Source organism: Trachurus japonicus, chromosome 8 (assembly GCF_045865225.1).
Source record: "Trachurus japonicus isolate A0001 chromosome 8, Traja_1.0".
NCBI classification, from domain to species: domain Eukaryota; kingdom Metazoa; phylum Chordata; class Actinopteri; order Carangiformes; family Carangidae; genus Trachurus; species Trachurus japonicus.
The window spans coordinates 20,450,525-20,472,446 of record NC_140914.1 but is presented as its reverse complement, the minus strand read 5'-3'; the positions used below and the strand labels follow the sequence as shown (position 1 = coordinate 20,472,446).

Below are 21,922 nucleotides of genomic sequence, written 5' to 3'. Positions count from 1 at the left end.
GGTATACACATAAAATCAATGAGTATGTTGGTGTCAGCTCACACTACATGTTTGGTCATAGTGCTGGTGAAAACTGCAGTAATTATGGATCAACTTTTGACAATATTAAACTATGTGTGTAGTAGAGGGCTGTGCAATATATTACTCTCTGAGGAGATTGGGTAGTTGAATTGGGGTTGACATGATGCAGGATCACTTTTTATATTTGTTTCCCTTGAGAAACCTTAGTCACATCTTTATTGTGAGCATATAATTAAGATCCTCAAATCTTAGGGATGTACTGGGATTTATTTCGCAAGAAGAACAAAAAACGAAAAACTGGGGTTTTGGCAACCCAACCCAACCCAACCAAACCTGACTAAACTACTGTTTAATGCTAACCCTACGTTAGGTTCAAAAACTTGATATTGATAATCTATGCTTTCAGAAACACAGGCTCCTCTTGGAACCCAAGTGTTTGGCATAACACCTGGTGTAGCCAATGTTCATATCTGGCCCTCTACATTGTGTTTCTCACGGCCTGCCCTAGGTGGGGTTTGAACCCTGGTCTCCTGCATGGCAGGTGATGATGCTAACCGCTTCGCCAAGAGGTTAATGACCATTTGGCAAGTTGGTTAGCATGTCCTTTTTTATGGGTGGAGTGAGTGCACATCCGTTACACTCAACCCTGCTGAACTCACTCCACCCACCCAGGGCATCCGGGTCATGGCACCACTGTAGCCGATGTTCATATCTGGCCCTCTGCGTTGTGTTTCTCATGGCCTGCCCTAGGTGGGGTCCGAACCCTGGTCTCCTGCACGGCAGGCGACGATGCTAACCGCTTTGCCAAGAAGTTGACAACCGCTTAGCACATCCTTTTTTATGCGTGGAGTGAGTGCACATCCGTTACACTGGCAAATGTTTTCAGTCTGATATTTTGTTGAATAAATTCACATGCTGTACTTGACTATCTGGAAAATAACATACTTATTGGATTTTTACCAGTATTACTATATCAAAACAGGGTGACTTACCCTTGCTGAATCGCTACTTGATCATGATGCTCAGACTTCAAAACAAATTTGTCAACACCATTGATAACGAAACATTTACCTCCTGGTGAGGTTGAGTTGTGGTTAGTGAAGGCATGGAAGTAGAGGACCCTGCTGTGATTGTGTTCTGTGTGTAGAGGATATTTTAATCTGCACATCACATTAAAAAGTTTCAGTTGATCAGTAATGTCCTCTTGATTGATACAATTTGCTGCTTTATTTGGCTTTATTTATATAGCAACTTTCATACAAACATGCAACTCAAAGCACCTGACTGGGCAAGAATTAAACAGCACAGACAAAAAGTTATAAGAACAAAACCATTACAGACACCCCTCATAGCAAAGCAGGTGAGGAAATGCAGATCACTAAGGAGGATTGTCATTGTCATTGTTCACAACCACCACGGCCTTGAAAGTAGTCAGGAACATGCATCTGTGTCCCTGAGACAATTTATTTTACTGGCTTGTTCATGTAACAAAGGATTCATTTATTTACATGTTACATACCTGTACTTGTATCTTCAAGAGTATGGGAAACTCTGAAAGCTTCTTTTTTGAAAGGTCTAATATTTATGACATTGGAGTAATTTTGGATTAAACTGACAACCAAACATGGATGCATACAGTCTACTGGACAATGTTTGTGTTGCTTTTATTTGTTTATTTAGTCGGGACAATGCATATTAATGGACAGTGAGTGCAAGAGTACCCACTGTAAATACACCGGATTTAGCACATGTGCTAAATTACATCCGTAGTCCCCAAAACAATACAACAATTAACATAAAAAGTCCATGTTCTAATCTCCAACCACAGTATATTTTAATCTTACATGACCAAATGCATCATACTCAACTACTGAACTGTCCATATTGTGAACACTCACAAGTTGTATACGTAAATAGGAGTCTGTCCTCATTTAACATCCACCCCATTTGATATTAACATGGTATGAGGCTCATATCGACCACAGTAGAAAAACAGACAAATATCTAAAGTTACGGCTAAAGATGGCTACATAAATAAACTTAGTTTAGGCATTTATTTCCAAGAAGTACATGTAGCTGAGCAACCATACATCATTTGTCTATAGACTGTCTGATATGATTCATGAGAGCATCTCCTGAGAGGGCTTACATATGGACGAGGTGTACTGGACTTTTGTTGTCCTGGTTCCAGTTATAAACATATTGGGGGGTATGAAACGGTCATGGTTTGGTTAGGTTCAGGCACAAAACCAACTTGGTTGGGTTTAGAAAATAATCATGATTTGGGTTTCAAATGTTACCTAGGTCATCACACTGTCTAAAGAACTTTCTATCTAATTTCACTCATGTTTTTGATTACAAAGACTGGAAAAGATGTTTTGACACCATTTAGTTTTGTTTTAGTTCTTGAAGGCCAGTGCACTGCACAGCCAAACACAGATTTGTACACTCTGTCACCCTCAGCCAACATGCTTACCACCTGACTTGATGATCACAGACACCTCTAAACGTACCTCTGCTACTTATTTATCTACGGTAGAACCAGAACTGATCGATATCTCACAGAGAGAAAGCAGTGATGCCATTCAGTTAGAACAATAACATTGACAATGACTGCTCTGTAGGAAAGGTTAGGGGTAAAGGGTAGGCGGGGTTTGGGGTAAACTAGATTACAACAAACTTGCCAAATTTGATGACTGAAGAAGTCCGTTTTTTGACTTTCAAGAGCTACAGATTCAATTTGAACATTCAAAGTAATGCATTTTAACAAAAAAACAACATTTCTTTGTTGTCCACTTAACATTTATAAATGTGATCAACATGTACGAAATAAATGCCACTTAAATGACAGGAACATTTAGTAGTTATAAATAAGAAGTAGGTTGTCATCAGCATGAAGTCCAATAAAAATGCATCCGCCCATTTACATCCATTCATTCTGTTGTCCTCATTTCTGTGACATCATTTTCACAAACTCTGTAAAGAAAATGGACAAAAAACGATGAGCTACAAACTTGTAGGTTAATCCAGTAAATGTTCTCTTAACTCTCTTAACTATGAATTTGGTCTTAAACAAAAACGATTTATTTATTATTTCCATTATTTCTTTTTAAATAAATAAATGGAACAACAACACAAGTTATAAGCCTGTAAGATAGTCTCTATTTCTTATATTTCATCCAACCCTATGTGTGTCTTTTTGTATCTCACCCTCAAAGTCAACTGTTCCATCACCATTGTTATCAGCTTCTCTGACGACTGCATCAATTTCATTTTTGCTGGCATGTTCACCCAATAACTTCATCATGGCGTGCCGCAGCTCATCTGATGTGATTGACCCATCACCATCTATATCAAACTGTAAGGGAGGAAGAGAAAAATAAAACAAACTTTTTTCAGTATGTTCTTTGAATGTCCACCACGGGGTGCCAAAGACTAAAAAGAAAGCGCTCACCTCTCTGAAAGCGTCTTTAAGTTCCTTCAACCCAATCATCCCTGCAGTTTCAGCAAGAAGCTTGGGGGTCATTAGTTCCACAAAATCTTCAAAGTCCACTCTTCCCCCCACTGTGATAAGACAGAAGCCATGACCAATGTAAATGTTATATCAGGCATGAATTAGAAAACACAGTGGATTGAAATTCATTTACACAACATAGTGTTCTGTAAGGTTGGTGAATTTCTATAGGTTCATACTTGATTTTTAGAGAGGGGTTAACCTGTGCTTTGAAGGAAAATTTGCAACTGAAGAACAGACCCTGAAAGTGCTCCTACACAGTTGCTCTTTCACTTTCACAAGATAGAAAATGCAAATGAAGAGCTCAGGAAACACATTTCCTGAAACTATCTGAACAAATACTCATTTACAGTAAGCATCAGTTTGTCAGATCAACAGTCAAGTCAAGTTTTAAGTTATTTTTCTAACTTGCAAAAAATACATTACAAATTGCTGATTGCATTGGCCTTACAATAATGCAAATTAATCGCAGGATTTTCATTGTCATTGTTCGTCAAGGTTCATCCCAAAGTTCTGTAAAGAAGCATTTATTGTGTTTTTTGCTTTGACTTCACTGGAAGAGCTACTCACAATTCATGTTGATGTTCTGGCTCAGTTCAATCAGCTCCATCTCAGTCGGCATGTAACCCATCGTCCTCATCAGGTTCCCCAAGTCTTTGCAGCTTATGAAACCATCCTTGTCTTTGTCGAACTCTACAAAAGCCTCACGTAACTCTACAGAGACACAGGGACATCGAGAATGGTATGTGACTTAATGTGAAAAGGTTTAAAAAATATCACATAGCATGAGGCATTTAAACAATTACCTTCTATCTCTTCGTGTGAAAGAGCTCTCGTCTGCAAAACAATGATATAGACACAGACATTATATTAGTTTGCTTTTTAAACAGAGCTTTGCAGAAAAATGTCTACAGTTGTCTACATTGTGTCTCTCTGAACGATATATTGACCTGTAGATGTGCTAAAAGCTCCATAAACAAAGGCATGAAAGATGAGTATAGTATAAGTGCAACCAATGCTGTAGATAACATCTATTCAGACTTGGCAACTTTTTTTTTTTTTTTTACATTCCTTGTGTGATTCTGAACTATTCAATGTTTCTTATAAACGTTCAGTCTGAGCTGTGTAGATTTTACAATAGTATGATGCACCTACAATAATTGTATGTTTTTCATTGTCACATTCTTATTCCAAAGTGTTGTTGTGTATCTCAAAATAATATTTAATATGCACCAGCACCATTCACAAAATGCCCTATGATGAACAACATTTATTATTCAGTTTTTAACACTTAGATGTTTATTCTTTTGCACAATATTTTTTTAATATATTGCATGTATGTTAGATAGTGAAAACTCCTATGTCTGCATGTGTCTTGTATCTGGTTAGTCAAAATGCATGTATTTTGAATGTAATCATAATAATATCTATGACTCCACTGTAGGCCTGCATTGTACAAAAAAACTCTTAAAATCCAACCTATTAATGTGTACAGTAGTTTTTACTCCTGCAACATGATTTGCTGACATTTTTTGAACTGTTTGTGCACATCTAATATCTATAAAAATGAGCATTGATACTTGAATTCAGTGCGTGAGTCTATGTCATCTAAATCCCTGCTTAAAACATTTTATACTACTATATATACATCATGTTCACTTTGGGATTGCATCAGCAGACAGTTCCTATAAAAAATTACTGGTCACAATATTACATAAGTGATGGTGAGTGCAAAATGCAACTTATATTTTTTATCTGTATTTTGGGTTACAGCAACTATAATCTTTGAAACCAGGAACAAATGCACAAAAACTGAGTGCCAAAGCATCCGCCTAATGCACCAGTTAAAAAGTTTGCCCTCCCACCTCTACTCCAGAATGGGGCTAGTCCTTTAAGCTTCTTTTCCCATTAGCTTAAAATACCACCATATAAAAATGAAAAAACAAAACAAAACAAAAGAAACACACCCCGAAAAATTAAAAACAAACAATACAAAACAAATTATCAACAAACAAACAAAAAATACCTTGTTTTATGAATGACAAAAGTAATATTTATATTCCACAAATCAATCAAAAATGAAAAGAAACGTACATTAATAATTCATGCGATACTTAAAATACTTTAAGATGAAAATACAAAAAAATAATGAAAAACTGCCATAACATCATAAACTGTACTACAAGATGACAAAACCATAGAACAGATGAAACATTTCTAACTCACTTGTCTCCTTGTTCCTCCTCTGAGAAAGATGCAGGCTTGTTTAAGACTCATTATGGCAGCCTTCGTCGAAATCCTGAGCAACTCTTTGTGAATTCACTCCGTTTTTCAAAAGATAAAAAATTCACTGTTTCATATTTTTCGGTATCATCTGGTTCCAGTGCCACCATGTGTGTGTGTGTAAATCGTAATCAGTGGTGATCTGCGTATGCCACAGAGGAGGGATGAGGTCCCTTATGGATTATCTCTGTGGCTTTGGTCTGGAAAAGAAAGATAGGCTTAATGCTGCACATATACACAATTTCATATGGACAGGCACAGATTATGGTTATTTTTGTTTTTGTGTCTTAATGTTATAGAACATATAACTTTTTAACAGAGTAAATGTAATGTATTAAATACTGTTATGATTTATATTCACTCACGATGAATTAAAAAAAATGCAGTTCCACCACCTCCTTGGGTTTCAGTTTTTATTCATTTGGTAAAGGAAACCCATCCCATACATAATACACATCTGTGTTCTTATATTGTTAAGTTTGTTGACAATGCTGGAATTGAACCTTTTTTTAATTTTTTATCTGTATCCCTTCATAACATACAACAGATGGGGATGTAGAGACAGAAAAAATCTCATTTTACTAGGACTGTGAATCACAGCATGCTAGTGCATAATATGTATTATGGATGCAGTTTTTTTTATGTAACAAAATTAAAGTATTATTTTACTGCTTTATAGGCTGTGATTATGATTTTACATTAACCTCAATGAATGGATTAAATGAATGGTCAATCTCAGCATGCAAGTTATCTGATTATTAAAGACGTGCAGTTATAATGCTTGTTCACTGTAACAATTAAAAGTATCTACATTACCAACCTATTACATAACCATGGCAACTTAAGGAGATATCCTTAACCGTATACACGCAAGGATCACATTTGTAGTTGAACTGTTTGCTGATGTTCATGAGAAGCCCGTGAATGAAATAGCAGAGCACGTGATCAGTCTCATCACACAGAAGCAACATGAACACTAATTTAAAACGTCATGAATTTGGTCTGGCTGTATGTGGTGTATATACGTGAACAGGATCAGCATTAACTGACATCCTGAGCAGGATGGCAGTTAATACCATGAAATCACTTTTTCTATCTTTTTACATAACAGCATTGATTCTGGTCATATAGCGTATGTACTGTATGTTCACTGCACGGAGACAGATCAAGATTAACCGCACGCACATTTCTCTCACTCACTTACAGACTTCTTTTGAAAAAAAAGAAGAGGAAATGCTCATTATTTTAATGGCATTCTTCGATAGTAGGTCTATAATTAAAAGCAGGTAATGTATGAATATGAAAAATGAGGGGCTGAATAGGTTGTGTCCATTTAAATAAACTGACAGTTGCACTGACTGATCTGATTATCAGAGTTGCATTAAAAAATGTATACATATAATTTAATGTATTTCCCATAAAAGCTCAAAGCATTATCTATTTATATATTCTGTATCCTGAGGGAGACTCTTTTTCATGCCTTTTTCATCATTTTATCAGTTAAGAATTTAAAGTTTAGCAGGTGTTGTGTTGTTAGTGTTTTTTTCAGGGAAGCAGGAGATGGAGAAAAAAAAATCCATAAAATGCTGTGTCTAAAAATATTTGCCCCTCCCTTGTAAAATGCTAATGCAAATCTAAGCTTTAGAGTGGGTGTATTTCTGCTTCCCATCCACTGGCTGTCTCTCTCATACTCATCTTCACTCTCAACAAGATGGACAAACTGTCTGTTCTGCTGACAGCGCTCTGTCTGCCCTGTAAGTTGCTCTTTGCTAGTGCTTCACAAAAAAATGCATGTGCCAAATGTTCTGGCATTGCTCCTCTTTCATTCTCATCTCTCTCTTTTTATTTCTGGCTGTGCAGGTTTGAATGGTCAGGCAATGGAGTCCATTCCCTCCACTGCAATGCTGAAAAGGCCTTCAGAAGCCCTCAGTCTTTCCTGCAGGGGAAGTGGATTTGACTTCAGTACTAAAGGAATGCACTGGATCAGACAACCAGTAGGAAAAGCTCTGGAATGGATGGGGCTCATTTACTATGATGCAAGTAAAACTGTGTATGCCAGCAGTTTGCAAGGGCGTATAGAAATCACCAGAGAAAACAGCAAGAGCTTGGTGCATCTGAGACTGTCTGGTTTAAAGCCAGAGGACTCTGCTGTGTATTACTGTGCAGCACCCACACTGGTCAAAATCAGCAAAGGAGCTGAACAAAAACCTCAAATAATCTGTGATGGTCGACAGGGGGCAGCAGCACATCAGAAACGATAAAAGAGTTTGGCCTCACTGACACAAAAGTACCAGCTGAGGCTGTGGTTTGCAACTTCCCCATGCCTCTTCTTCTTCTTTTTTATACCAACATGTGCGTTTATACAGCAATTTAGTGGTGAATAATATTCCCATAAGGCATGAATGAAACATTTGTCTGTTAGATATCCACCTGCCCGAAACAGTTAAACTGCTAAAATGGCTCTTTGCATGACAACTAGGTCTCATCCAGACCAAGGCCAAGACCATTTCATCCTTTATAAATTTATTTTTTCTCCTTAAAGCTTTTATTAACTTGTTTAGGGAATCAACATGATAAAACAAGCGCCTCTGACAGCCCATAAAAGCCCCTGCTGCATCTAAAAACTCACAGAATCTGCAGTAAAAATCACAAAGGACTGACACAAATGAGGAGCTATAATAGCAGTCCATTCCCATTGACATCCATATCAGAGGCTCAATCATTGCCACCCTTCTTTTATATCCCATCAGTGTCCCTCATTATGCAAAGTGAACTTCCTCCCAGTCTGATATAAAGACTTGACATCATGCTGTCAGTTACTGTAGAAGAAGAGAAGCTCCCATCAGATCAGCTCCAACACCAACCATGTTCTCTGTAGCTCTGCTGCTGCTGCTGGCTGCTGGATCCTGTGAGCATGGGTTTTCATCATATCTTCTTTTACATTATAACTTGATTGTTTATAACAAAGGATTTTCATTTTTTAAAGGTGTAAAGTGTGAACAGTTGACACAGCCAGACTCTGTGACTGTGCAGCCAGGTCAACGTCTGACCATCACCTGTCAGGTCTCTTATTCTGTTAGTGGCTACTGGACACACTGGATCAGACAACCTGCAGGGAAAGGACTGGAGTGGATTGGTGGGAAACATACTGGAGACAGTGTACCACACTACAAAGATTCACTAAAAAACAAGTTCAGTATCGACTTAGACTCCTCCACACTGACTCTAAATGGACAGAATCTACAGCCTGAAGACACTGCAGTTTATTTCTGTGCCAGACAGACACAGTCACACAGTGACACAAACCATCAGTAGAGCTGAACAAAAACCCCTCAGTGACTGAACAGTTGTAACATGAAGCCACCAGAGGAGGAGCCCTCACACCACTAATGATTTCACACCAGCTCTCCTTGGTTACATAATATACTATGTAACGTCCATCACTTCGACATGATCACTGGAATATTAACACATGTATTATGAGTCAAAAACAATATAATTTAATAGTACAACACATTGTGTGTTTACTGGTATTTGCATACACCCCAACAGTTGAAGCCTCCAGTGTACAGTATCACTGAAGTCAAAAGTTAATAATCTATCAAAAAGGATGCCAGTATGCCATTACATTGAACATTTTGTTTGTCTGAAACTACACTGTTCTTTAGTAACCTTCTTTCAGCCCAATTCATGAGCATATTAATTATTCCAACTACTGTAAATTATGCAACTGTAAGTGTGTTTGACATGGACTTAATTCTGTCTTATAGTTTTGAGAGGGGAAGAACAACTATTTAACATTTCAGGTTTATATATTCTTCAGATTCAAAATCAGAATTTTTAAAACTATGAATGAAATAACAACAACAGCAATAATCACTAACAATGTCAGTTATTGCAGTAATTTCAGGCGGTTGCTATTGTTTGCAATGCAACCATTAACATGAACCTGATGGCTGATAGACATTTACAGTCAAGTCTTCGTGGCCCAAAATCTCACCTCTTATGGTAATATCCTTTGTGGAGGTCAGAGGAGGGAAACATGGTACACAATGTATACATAAAGTTTATAATCCCTGCTATAACTGATTACATTTTTTATAAGAGTAATCTCAATGTCTTACAATTATAATTTTGTTCAATTAATTTTGTTATTGTCTAGAAATCAAACATCCCAATTTCCATCCAACTTCTGAACACTACAAGCTGATGTCAAATTCAACTTTAATTGAATGACACAACTTAATTTGGTCCTAGTCAGAATTCTTAATGTAGACTGTAGTTGTCTGAATAAATAAAAAATAATGTGATGATGGTCTCTGTGAGGAGGAGTCAATGCAAAACTCAGATGTCTTCCACCTCTACTTATGTGACTGCAGAGAGGATGACAGAGAACAGTGGACACACAGTTTAACATGATGGACTATAGGACAGGACTGCTGCTGTTAACTCTCTGCTGGACAGGTCAAGAGATTCACACATTTTAACATGGTCTTAATATTTGTCTCCTATTATTTGTAAGCCACTTCAATTAAGGACTTTCTTTTCTTTTTATTGTTGTACAGGTGTTGATGGTCAGACTCTGACTGAATCTGAACCAGTGGTTAAAAGACCTGGAGAATCTCACAGACTGACCTGTACAACATCTGGATTCACACTGAGCAGCTACCCCATGGCCTGGATCAGACAGGCTCCTGGTAAAGGACTGGAGTGGATCGCTTTTATAAGCACAGCTAGTACTCCTATCTATTACTCCCAGTCAGTCCAGGGCAGATTCACCATCTCCAGAGACGACTCCAGCAGTAAAGTCTATCTACAGATGAACAGTCTGAAGACTGAGGACACAGCTGTGTATTACTGTGCCAGAGACACAGTGAGAGACAATGATAGAAGAGTCATACAAAAACTACTTCTTCTATCTATCACCACCAGAGGGAACTATCTCTTCACCAACACCCTTCTTTTAATATGTTGTTGACACACGCATACGCACATGCATATGCACATGTACACACACTGCCCTTAGAGGAAAAACTCTCAAGAAAACTGTAACGGAGAAAAGTGGACAAACCTCAGGGTGAGCAACGGAGGAGGGACTGGCCAACATGCATGGATATGAAGAAAACAGTTTACAATGTAGAATATGGGAGCAGCTTCTGGTGGACAGGATCATATACGTATATGCAGAGCATTTCACCTGAGCTTTTATTAAGTTAAGTTAGTTTGTCAAGGTGATTATGGAATAAAGATGTTCATTCAAAGCATTTCTGATTACGTTTTTGGTTGCTACACACCCCATAATGTTCAGGCTCAAACTCTCCACTGTCACATCTAAAAACCCACAGAACTTGCAGTAGGCTAAAGATCACAAAGGTCTGACACAAATATGATGAGTTATGAATTATAATGACAACAATCCACGCTTATTTTACAAATCAGAGACTAGATCATTGTGAGCAAACAGTCCATGTTTCTTTTATATCCCATCAGTGTCCCTCATTATGCAAAGTGAACTTCCTCCCAGTCTGATATAAAGACTTGACATCATGCTGTCAGTTACAGTAGAAGAAGAGAAGCTCCCATCAGATCAGCTCCAACACCAACCATGTTCTCTGTAGCTCTGCTGCTGCTGCTGGCTGCTGGATCCTGTGAGTCTCATTGGATTTGTCAGACTTAACATTTATTTTTTTTATTTCACAACTTGATCAATTTCAACAATATATTCTCTTTTTCAAACAGGTGTGAAGTGTGAACAGTTGACACAGTCAGCCTCTGTGACTGTGCAGCCAGGTCAACGTCTGACCATCACCTGTCAGGTCTCTTATTCTGTTAGTAGCTATCGCACACATTGGATCAGACAACCTGCAGGGAAAGGACTGGAGTGGATTGGTGGAAAATTTACTGGAGACAGTGTGCCATACTACAAAGATTCACTGAAGAACATGAACAAGTTCAGTATCGACCTACACTCCTCCACACTGACTTTAAATGGACAGAATCTACAGCCTGAAGACACTGCAGTTTATTTCTGTGCCAGACAGACACAGTGACACAAACCATCAGTAGAGCTGAACAAAAACCCCTCAGTGACTGAACAGTTGTAACATGAAGCCACCAGAGGAGGAGCCCTCACACCACTAATGACTTCACACCAGCTCTCCCTGGTTACATAATATACTACTGTATGTAACTTCCTTCACTTTGACATGATCACTATTAACACATGTGTTATGAGTCAAAAACAATATAATTTAATAGTACAACACATTGTAAGTTACATACACCCCTCGGTGACTGAACAGTTGAAGCCTCCAGTGTATCACTGAAGTCCAAAGTTAATAATCTACAGTATCAAAGAAAAAAAATCCTGTCAGTATGCCATTTTGTTTGTCTGAAACTACACAGTACTTTAGTAACTTTGTTTCAGCCCAGTTCATGAGCATATTAATTATTCCAACTACTGTAAATTATGCAACTGTAAGTGTGTTTGACATGGACTTAATTCTGTCTTATAGCTTCAAGAGGTGAAGAACAACTATTTAACATTTCAGGTTTTTATCTTCTTCAGATTCAAAATAATAATGAAAAAGATTCAAACTCAGAATTTTTAAACCTATGAAGGAAATAACAACAACATCAATAATAACGATAATAATAAACAATGTCAGTTATTGCAGTAATTTCAGGCGGTTGCTATTGTTTGCAATGCAACCGTCAACATGAACCTGATGGCTGATAGACATTTACAGTCAAGTCTTCGTGGCCCAAAATCTCACCTCTTATGGTGATATCCTTCTCTGCCTCTCATCTGTGGAGGTCAGAGGAGGGAAACGTTTTACACAATGTACATAAAGATTATAATCCCTCTTTAAAGTCTTCCCCCTAACTGATCACATTTATTATAAGAATAATCTCAATGTCTTACATTATAATTTTGTTCAATTAATTTTGTTATTGTCTAGAAATCAAACATCCCAATTCCCATTCAACTTCTGAACACTACAAGCTGATGTCAAATTCAACTTTAATTGAATGACACAACTTAATTTGGTCCTAGTCAGAATTTTTAAGGTAGACTGTAGTCTAAAAAATAATGTGATGATGGTCTCTGTGAGGAGGAGTCAATGCAAAACTCAGATGTCTTCCACCTCTACTTATGTGACTGCAGAGAGGATGACAGAGAACAGTGGACACACAGTTTAACATGATGGACTATAGGACAGGACTGCTGCTGTTAACTCTCTGCTGGACAGGTCAAGAGACTCACTGATCTCAACTTGACATATAATTAGTTTTGCACTAAATTAACCTGTGATCTTTTGAAACGTCTTTACAGGTGTTGATGGTCAGACTCTGACTGAATCTGAACCAGCTGTTAAAAGACCTGGAGAATCTCACAGACTGACCTGTACAACATCTGGATTCACACTGAGCAGCTACCACATGGACTGGGTCAGACAGGCTCCTGGTAAAGGACTGGAGTGGATCGCTTTCATACACACAGGCAGTTCTCATATCTATTACTCCCAGTCAGTCCAGGGCAGATTCACCATCTCCAGAGACGACTCCAGCAGTAAAGTCTATCTACAGATGAACAGTCTGAAGACTGAGGACACTGCTGTGTATTACTGTGCCAGGCACTCACAGTGACACAAACCATCAGTAGAGCTGAACAAAAACCCCTCAGTGACTGAACAGTTGTAACATGAAGCCACCAGAGGAGGAGCCCTCACACCACTAATGATTTCACATGTCACTATTACATTGAAGAGGAAAACAGTCTTTACATTCTCTAAAATATTCTTAAAATGATACCACTTCCCTTCTACTTAAATTCAACAAAATGACAAAATCTTTACGGCAGACAATTCTGAAAATGAACAAAATGATATGACAAAAAAAAAAAAAAAAAATCAACAACCATGTTCTCTGTGCTTCTGATACAGCTGCTGGATCCTGTGAGGAGCTTTGAGTGGATTCACACAATGAACACATTATAAACACTGAATATTCAGATGAATGATGGAGATAATGACTGGATTTTCCATGTTTTAATATATTTTATATAGATCATAAATAATCAAATGTTCATAGTTCAGTTGATAATAATGTTTTCATTTTGTTTTGCAGATCACCAGTGATGGAAAAAGACACAATATTAAACGTCATAGAGGTTTCTCCTTTTTTCAATGAGTGCAGATCATCAACAAATTGAGGTAATGACAGTGCCCCCCCCCAAAAAAGAAAAGAAAAGAAAAAAGAAGAAAAAGAAAGAAAGTTTAATGCTGCTTCATTAAAAACAGAACAAAATTGTATTTTTGTGTGAGAAATTAAAGGAAGACCACTTTGGAAAGCAGATATTTTTTTCATTCTGCAGATATAACAACACTGAACAGTCTCTTCTCTTAGCTCCAGTCAGACCAACACTGATGCTTCATGTGTTTGATTCTATGCAAACTCAGTGAGCTTCCTTGTTCCTCAGCTATAAAAACTTGAGATCAGACTGTCAGTGGAGTTCACAGCTCATCAGCTTCACCATAAACCATGTTTTCTGTAGCTCTGCTGCTGCTGTTGGCAGCTGGATCCTGTGAGTCTATCTGGATTTGTCATTTTCAACATTGGTCCTTTTAATTTGATAATTTATCGCAAATATTTTTTCTCTTTTACCAGGTGTGAGGTGTGAACAGTTGACACAGCCAGCCTCTGTGACTGTGCAGCCAGGTCAACGTCTGACCATCACCTGTCAGGTCTCTTATTCTGTTAGCAGCTATGGCACAGCTTGGATCAGACAACCTGCAGGAAAAGGACTGGAGTGGATTGGATATACATGTGCTGGATGCACTCCAGTTTATAAAGATTCACTGAAGAGCAAGTTCAGTCTCAGTGTAGACTCTTCCAGTAAAACAGTGACTCTAAATGGACAGAATCTACAGACTGAAGACACTGCTGTGTATTACTGTGCCAGAGATCCACAGTGACACAAACCATCAGTAGAGCTGAACAAAAACCCCTCAGTGACTGAACAGTTGTAACATGAAGCCACCAGAGGAGGAGCCCTCACACCACTAATGATTTCACATACTGTCTGTATGTTCTCTCACAGCTGTGAGAATATGGAAACTGATTTTAGATCCATCCACATACAGACTGACGCACCAACATGCTAAATACACTCCACCAAGGAAGCTCACTCTGTAAAAATGATCAAAATTAACAACTTTTTTCATAACTTTAAAAACTGACATGTTGGCTTTAATCCATTCAAGTCTTTATTGCTGTACATTTGAGGAAAACAAAACAAAACAAAACAACGAGCAGTAATTACGTGCTGAAACATGATAACACAGTGAGTAACACAATAGAAACAGTGAATATTCAGATGAATGATGGAGATAATGTTGATTTGTGTTTCCACAGGTGTGTACAGTATTGATCTCATCCAGCCAGACTCAATGGTTGTGCAGCCTGGACAGTCTCTGACCATCACCTGTCACGTCTCTGGTTATTCTCTGACTGATGACAGCTACGCAACAGGTTGGATCAGACAGCGTGAAGGAAAACCAATGGACTGGATTTTCAATAAATGATTTAATGATGACCACCTATTTCAGAAACATTTCTAAAGACTGACCAATGTCCAATTTGAAGTTGGTGATAACAGTTACTTTTATCTTTTACTAATATAAAAATACAATAAACCTGCACATACAAAACTGATGAATTTTCAGTGTGTTCACAGACATGCTCCAAAAAAATGTAGTTGACATGTTTAATTCAAGTCAGACATGTCAGGATCCAGCTGTAATTTGTGATTCCTAATATGATCACTGGTTGACATCATCTTACGTCATCTTTTGCTTTGCTACTTTTTTTACCTAACATATTTTTTTCAACATGCAGACAATATGCACAAAATAGAGCAGTGCAACTGTTTATGAATGAAACCTGGAGATATTCCAATGATAGCAGGTTCACCACACCTCTGTCCTCTCTGTGAGGAGTCGTCAATGCAAAACTCAGACGTCTTCCACCTCTACTTATGTGACTGCAGAGAGGATGACAGAGAACAGTGGACACACAGTTTAACATGATGGACTATAGGACAGGACTGCTGCTGTTAACTCTCTGCTGGACAGGTCAAGAGACTCTCTGATGTTGATAAAGTTGATTTTAATGACAATGTTAGCAGCTTAAACAATTGACTGTCATTTTTATCCTCTTGACAGGTGTTGATGGTCAGACTCTGACAGAATCTGAACCAGTGGTTAAAAGACCTGGAGAATCTCACAGACTGACCTGTACAACATCTGGATTCACATTCAGCAGCTATGGGATGCACTGGGTCAGACAGGCTCCTGGAAAAGGACTGGAGTGGATCGCTTATATGTATAATAGTGCTAGTATCTACTACTCTCAGTCAGTCCAAGGCCGGTTCACCATCTCCAGAGACAACAGCAAACAGCAGGTGTATCTGCAGATGAACAGTCTGAAGACTGAAGACTCTGCTGTTTATTATTGTGCTCGACATCCACAGTGAGTGGAGTTGGTTAAACAGCTGTACAAAAACCTCCAGTCCTACTATTTTTCATAGTTTTCACAGCTCCTACTGAACAGCTGTATTTATGATTTATCTTTAATATATTTTTTAAACTCTCCCTGAGAACAGTCAACATCAATTAATAAGAAATATGTCACTATAAAAATCACAACACAGACTAAATCCAAAACATTAAAAACAGAGACAGAAACATCTCAAGAATGTTAGTTAAATGATATCTATGTGGAATTGAAAAATACAGTAGGATATGAGTTTTTAAAACATTGTTCCTTTGTACATCATTAGTAGTTATTATAGTACTTCATCTGCTACTGTGATTATTTTACAGTTTACTCCCCTGTTATACAGTCAGAAAAAACAAAAACAAACAGGTGTTGATGGTCAGACTCTGACAGAATCTGAACCAGTGGTTAAAAGACCTGGAGAATCTCACAGACTGACTATTCAAGCCAAATGCAAGGACGGATACAAATCACCAGGGATAACAGCAACAGCTTGGTCCATCTGAGACTGTCCAACTTGAGGCCAGAGGACTCTGCTGTGTATTACTGTGCCAAACACTCACAGTGGTTTAAAGGGATAGTTCACCCTAGAATGATATTTCGCTCATTATCTACTCACCCTCATGTTGACTAAGGGCTGGAAGAATTCTCAGAGTCCACCGTCCCTTCTCTGAGTTACAGGGGGTCTTGGCGTAGCAGTGCATGTCCATATAACGGTTGCAAAGGGACACCAGAGCTCTTCGTAAAAAAACACACACAAAAAAACATCCAAATACCTCCATGATGCTCGTATGTAATGTCCGTCTTGTGCTGAAGCCCCAAATTGCGTAATTGTCCCGAAAAAAATTAAATAAGTCCACATTCCAAGCATGTTTGTAGCGGAAGCTTCTCGAAGCTCCTCTTCCTGGTCCGTCCAAATCTCGCGTGATTTGCGCCGGCGTCAGTGCGGTTACAGCGAATCACGCGAGATTTGGACGGACCAGGAAGAGGAGCTTCGAGAAGCTTCCGCTACAAGCTTAAAATATAGACTTATTTAATTTTTTTCGGGACAATTACGCAATTTGGGGCTTCAGCACAAGACGGACATTACATACGAGCATCATGGAGGTATTTGGATGTTTTTTTGTGTGTGTTTTTTTACGAAGAGCTCTGGTGTCCCTTTGCAACCGTTATATGGACATGCACTGCTACGCCAAGACCCCCTGTAACTCAGAGAAGGGACGGTGGACTCTGAAAATTCTTCCAGCCCTTAGTCAACATGAGGGTGAGTAGATAATGAGCGAAATATCATTCTAGGGTGAACTATCCCTTTAAGTGAACACAGAGGCTGTACAAAAACTCCCCAATTTTTACAATGAACTACAGGGGGCAGCAGAACACACCCTGCAAACACGTCCAGTTGGGGCCCACGTGGGCCTCACTTGGGCAAGTTGGGCTTTAGCTGGGCATGGGCTCAGAGTGGGCTTTGTTGTTGGGACCCACATGGGCAACCCATATGGGCAGTAGATGGGCTAAACTAATCATGGGTAGCCTAATAAGTGGGCTCCAGCTGGGCATCATTTCAAAATTCAAAAATTTAAACAACAGCCACTGGGCTATAGGTCTACTTTTTATATGAATTTTAATATTGAGCAATTAAGATGGCTATGCCATAGCAATTGAATAGTGGTCTTAACCACTATGAATTACAACTTTCAACAACTCTCCCAGAAAAATGCTCAATATTAAAACCCTAAAGCAGAGCAGATCCGCGATTTTTTAAAAAATTTTTCAAACGCGCCCACGATTTGAAATTTAACCGTCCGCATGACGTCACAGCAGCGAGCAGAGCAAGCGGCAGTTAAAAAAAAAAAAAAAAAGCAAGCAGCAGTTGGACATCGGGAGGACAGCAAGCAGCAGGTGTGGATCAGTGGCTCATGAGGAGTGAGAAACATTCAAAGTAAGTCCTTTTATTTAAAAAAAAAAATACTTGAAAGTTTTGGTATGTTTTTCTCTTTCATTCTTGGGCTCTCATTAAAGTTATCTTTTGAATGAGAGACGATTTAGCATTGCTAGCGTTAGCGTGTTAGCGTTAGCATAACGTGCTACAGTTTCTTACTGAAAATGTTACAACAAACTATACACACATCATAAATCCAGTTCAAGTGGCATAATGGCTCTGTTTCTGTTCGGACTGCATGACTGTGAAAGTGTTAGCAGTGCAAACATTTTCAAGCACCAACTAGCATAACTTACAAACTGTTATCATTAATGTAGCCTGTACACATTAGCTTTACCATGAATCAAACTGTGTGTCTGCCCTCATCGGGAAGTGTCAAAGTTAATTTTAGCACAGCTCAGAAGCCACAGGCTGCTTAACCTTACTGAATTTTAATTATAATGTCGGTAACATGAGCTTTAATGCTACGAAAAGTGAGTTATGCTTGGTTCAGAACATGCATTAATTTTAAAGTTTTTGTGCACATCCGCCTGCACAACTGCTTCTCCCGCATGTGTTGTGTCAGCCGTGCTGTAAAGGGTATGTTAAATATAGGATTTATCACAGGATGTCTGTCTGATCATTCAAGTCAGCAGTATAAAGTAGATATTTTGTGGTCATGCCTTTACTGCAAAGATTGAAACAGTAGGTAACATCGTTCAACGTGATATATTTGATGGGATGTGAGCAGTCTGTGGTTTATGATTTGGAAGAACATTGCCATTGGAAAAGGCAGAGAAATTGCACATTTGCATTGAAATTATTAATGCCAACTGGCATTCAATAGCAGTCATATTTATTGTTGATATTTTCTTTGGTATTAATGTATATTTTCTTTTGTGTTAATAGCCACTGCTCAGGTGATACAGATTAAAGGAAGAGGTTCCTCAAAACAACCTGGCCCGATCACCACAGCCTTCAAAATCTAATTCTCTGCAGTCCTCGTCGTGCCCTGCACCACCAGCACCATCCCCTTACCAGTCATCACTTCCTGAGAGGCCACGGTCACTTCCACGACCACCAGTGTCTTCTCCCCGGGAATCTTCTCCAAGGTAAATCAAAGATGACTGGATTGTTTTGAGTTATTGTTATAAAATAAGTGAATAGGCTTTATGCACAGCTCCACTATTTACTGAACTTATGGAAAAGCACGGGTTACAGGTTGCCTAGAACGCTACAAAGTCGTTAGTCGTGATTTACGGGTTCAAAAGCCTGCCTGGAACGCGGCATTAAACCGGCTCCTTTATTTCCTGTCTTACATTATAGGACAATCTGATTAATCCAGGTGTGTCTGACCATTGTTGTGACTACTGAGGTCAGAGTCAGACACACCTGGATTAATCAGTTTGTCCTATAATGTAAGACAGGAAATAAAGGAGCCGGTTTAAGTTCTGGAAGTAGTGGAGCTGTGCATGAAGCCTATTATATGTTTCTGTTGATTATGCCTTCACTCCACCAGTTCTTCATGTCTCTCCTTTCTTTACACCCCATATTTAGACACCAAATTCCATCTTCAAATTGGTCATCTCTGAGCCCCATTCAGTCTCCTCATCGTTCATCACACTTGGTGACATCTCCATCATCTCCATATTGGTCATCACCACGCCCAGTCTCATCTCCTCATCATCGGTCATCGCCATCATTGCAGCCCTCCTCATCCTCGGCACACCACTCAGTCGGTCTCAAGACACTCCTGAACTCTTCAGGCCATCTTTGAGAGTGGGGCGATCAGAAGTAGAGCAGATACCTTGCTCTGGTAAGTTTCCACAATTGTTTTTCCTAAGTCCACATCAGCTTAGTGATCATTACTTCATCAATCTGCAGATCTATCATTCCTCTTAATATAATGTTGTGTTTATGCTGGGCAATAAACAAGTAACCAACTTCCACTCTCACTCTCCCTCAGCTGCTGAATTCCACATCCTGGAACTACTTCAACACATGAAGCACCAGCTAACACAACTGACTGCAATGGTCAGCTTGATCCCTGGGAGGATGGCTGATGAACTGCTCCAACTGAAGAACCTGACGGCATTCAGTTTCCCTTTGGCTAACTGGAGGAGGTGGAACACTTTGAGGAGTAGCTGAAAGAACCACGCAATTCCTCACAGAAAAAGAACTTGGTATGAATTAGTTGTCGTAACATTTTAACTATTAGATCCACCAGATGTTTAACACTATGACTATCCTTAATTTCTCTCTCGGTGTGAATGCTGACGACCATCTTCTTCAGAATCTGCACTTTGAACCTTTTCATTTCACATACTTTGAACTAGATAAACCTCCAAACCATTTCCATCTGCAGAAAACCGGTGTATATACTTTTAATAATGTTATTGAATGATCATGATCCAAATCTAGATAGTTCAGTGCAAAGTATAAAATCTGCACTTTATTCTAAAAATGTCCCTTTACCGGTTGGCAGCCTCTCTAAGTCATAGTGAAATACAGTGGTTTCCAATGGGAATATAGACATGGGTCTGAAATAGGTAGTGCATCCCAAAATGTTCAGTGTTAACATGAATTTATTTTCAGTTTTTCTGTCTGTGACATTGCTGGAACACTGATTCATCCATCAAAAGCATGTTTACTTAATTTTACTTTAATAAAAAGATAATTAATTGTACTGCTTGTCTCTTCATTATTGCAGCTTGATTTAAGAACTGTAAAATAATGGTTATTACCCTTATGGGTACAGTGTAAGACCTAGCTGGGACCCATAATCAGCCCACATGGGGCCCACCTAGTGCCCACCTAGTGTGGGCCCCATGTGGGAGAAACCTGGGTTGCCCATGTGGGTTTTAGATAGGGCCCATCTGAAACCCACCTTCAGCCCATCTGGGCTTGCCCACATGGGGCCACCATGGAGCCCCCGGACAAAACTGACTGGGACCCACCTGGGCAGCCCAGATGGGGCCCACTCACTGGCCCACATCCAACCCACATGGGCCCCACATGGGTGTGTTGACAGGGACAAGGAGAAGGAGTGTGGCAGTTCTGTAAACACAGACACACATGGTGCACTGATGTTGTTAAGAAATCATTTCCTGAGAACTCTTCGGAAAATCTACCTATTTCCCAACGGCTCCTAGTGTCTTTCTACTGCTGCACCATTGAGAGTGTCCTCACTCATGGCATCTTGATATGATAGAGAACAAAGGGAATGGCGTGCTCGACTCTTGTGTAAAGATAAAACTGGGTGCCGGCTCAAAAATCGAAACAATGAAAAAAACTGAAATGGCAGAACTCGCAAAATAATCTTGAAACATTTATTAAACGCACAGCAGTGCCTGACGGACGCGTTTCAGCCCACGCTGAAGAAAGCCAAGGGCTGAAACGCGTCCGTCAGGCACTGCTGTGCGTTTAATAAATGTTTCAAGATTATTTTGCGAGTGCTGCCATTTCAGTTTTTTTTTTATCTTGATATGATACAAAATGGAACAAAATCATAAATCCTCATCAGCTTCACACGCTTGATGTCCTCTCTTCAGGTGATTCAAGAAAATGAAAAATTAAATCTGTAATATTTTGATTGGACTATTCTAAACAGAGAGTTGAATAGCTTC

General features: G+C 39.0%; 1 protein-coding gene and 1 long non-coding RNA gene across 2 annotated transcripts; one reads left to right on the top strand and one right to left on the bottom strand.

The window, feature by feature from the left end:
* Positions 1–2,866: 2,866 nt before the first annotated feature.
* cabp5b (calcium binding protein 5b) lies at positions 2,867–5,938 on the bottom strand. The gene is made up of 6 exons (XM_085784547.1): positions 5,762–5,938; positions 4,342–4,372; positions 4,106–4,249; positions 3,476–3,585; positions 3,232–3,379; positions 2,867–2,997 (listed from the first exon to the last, which is right to left on the bottom strand). The coding sequence occupies exons 1-6, from the start codon at positions 5,810–5,812 to the stop codon at positions 2,969–2,971; spliced, it is 513 nt and encodes a 170-aa protein (XP_085640673.1). The 5' UTR covers positions 5,813–5,938; the 3' UTR covers positions 2,867–2,968.
* A 12,318-nt stretch (positions 5,939–18,256) lies between these two features.
* Positions 18,257–20,578, top strand: LOC146983123 (uncharacterized). The gene is made up of 4 exons (XR_015036352.1): positions 18,257–18,317; positions 19,206–19,408; positions 19,854–20,112; positions 20,263–20,578. It is a non-coding gene; the product is annotated as an uncharacterized LOC146983123 (long non-coding RNA).
* The last annotated feature ends 1,344 nt before the right edge of the window (positions 20,579–21,922 follow it).

Coding starts and splice junctions, on each gene's coding strand:
- cabp5b (XM_085784547.1), bottom strand. CDS start 5,812: ATGAGTCTTAAACAAGCCTGCATCTTTCTCAGAGGAGGAACAAGGAGA. Junction 3,586..4,105: donor CCAGAACATCAACATGAATT/GTGAGTAGCTCT, acceptor GTCTTATCACAG/TGGGGGGAAGAGTGGACTTT. Junction 2,998..3,231: donor TGGAACAGTTGACTTTGAGG/GTGAGATACAAA, acceptor TTTTCTTTACAG/AGTTTGTGAAAATGATGTCA.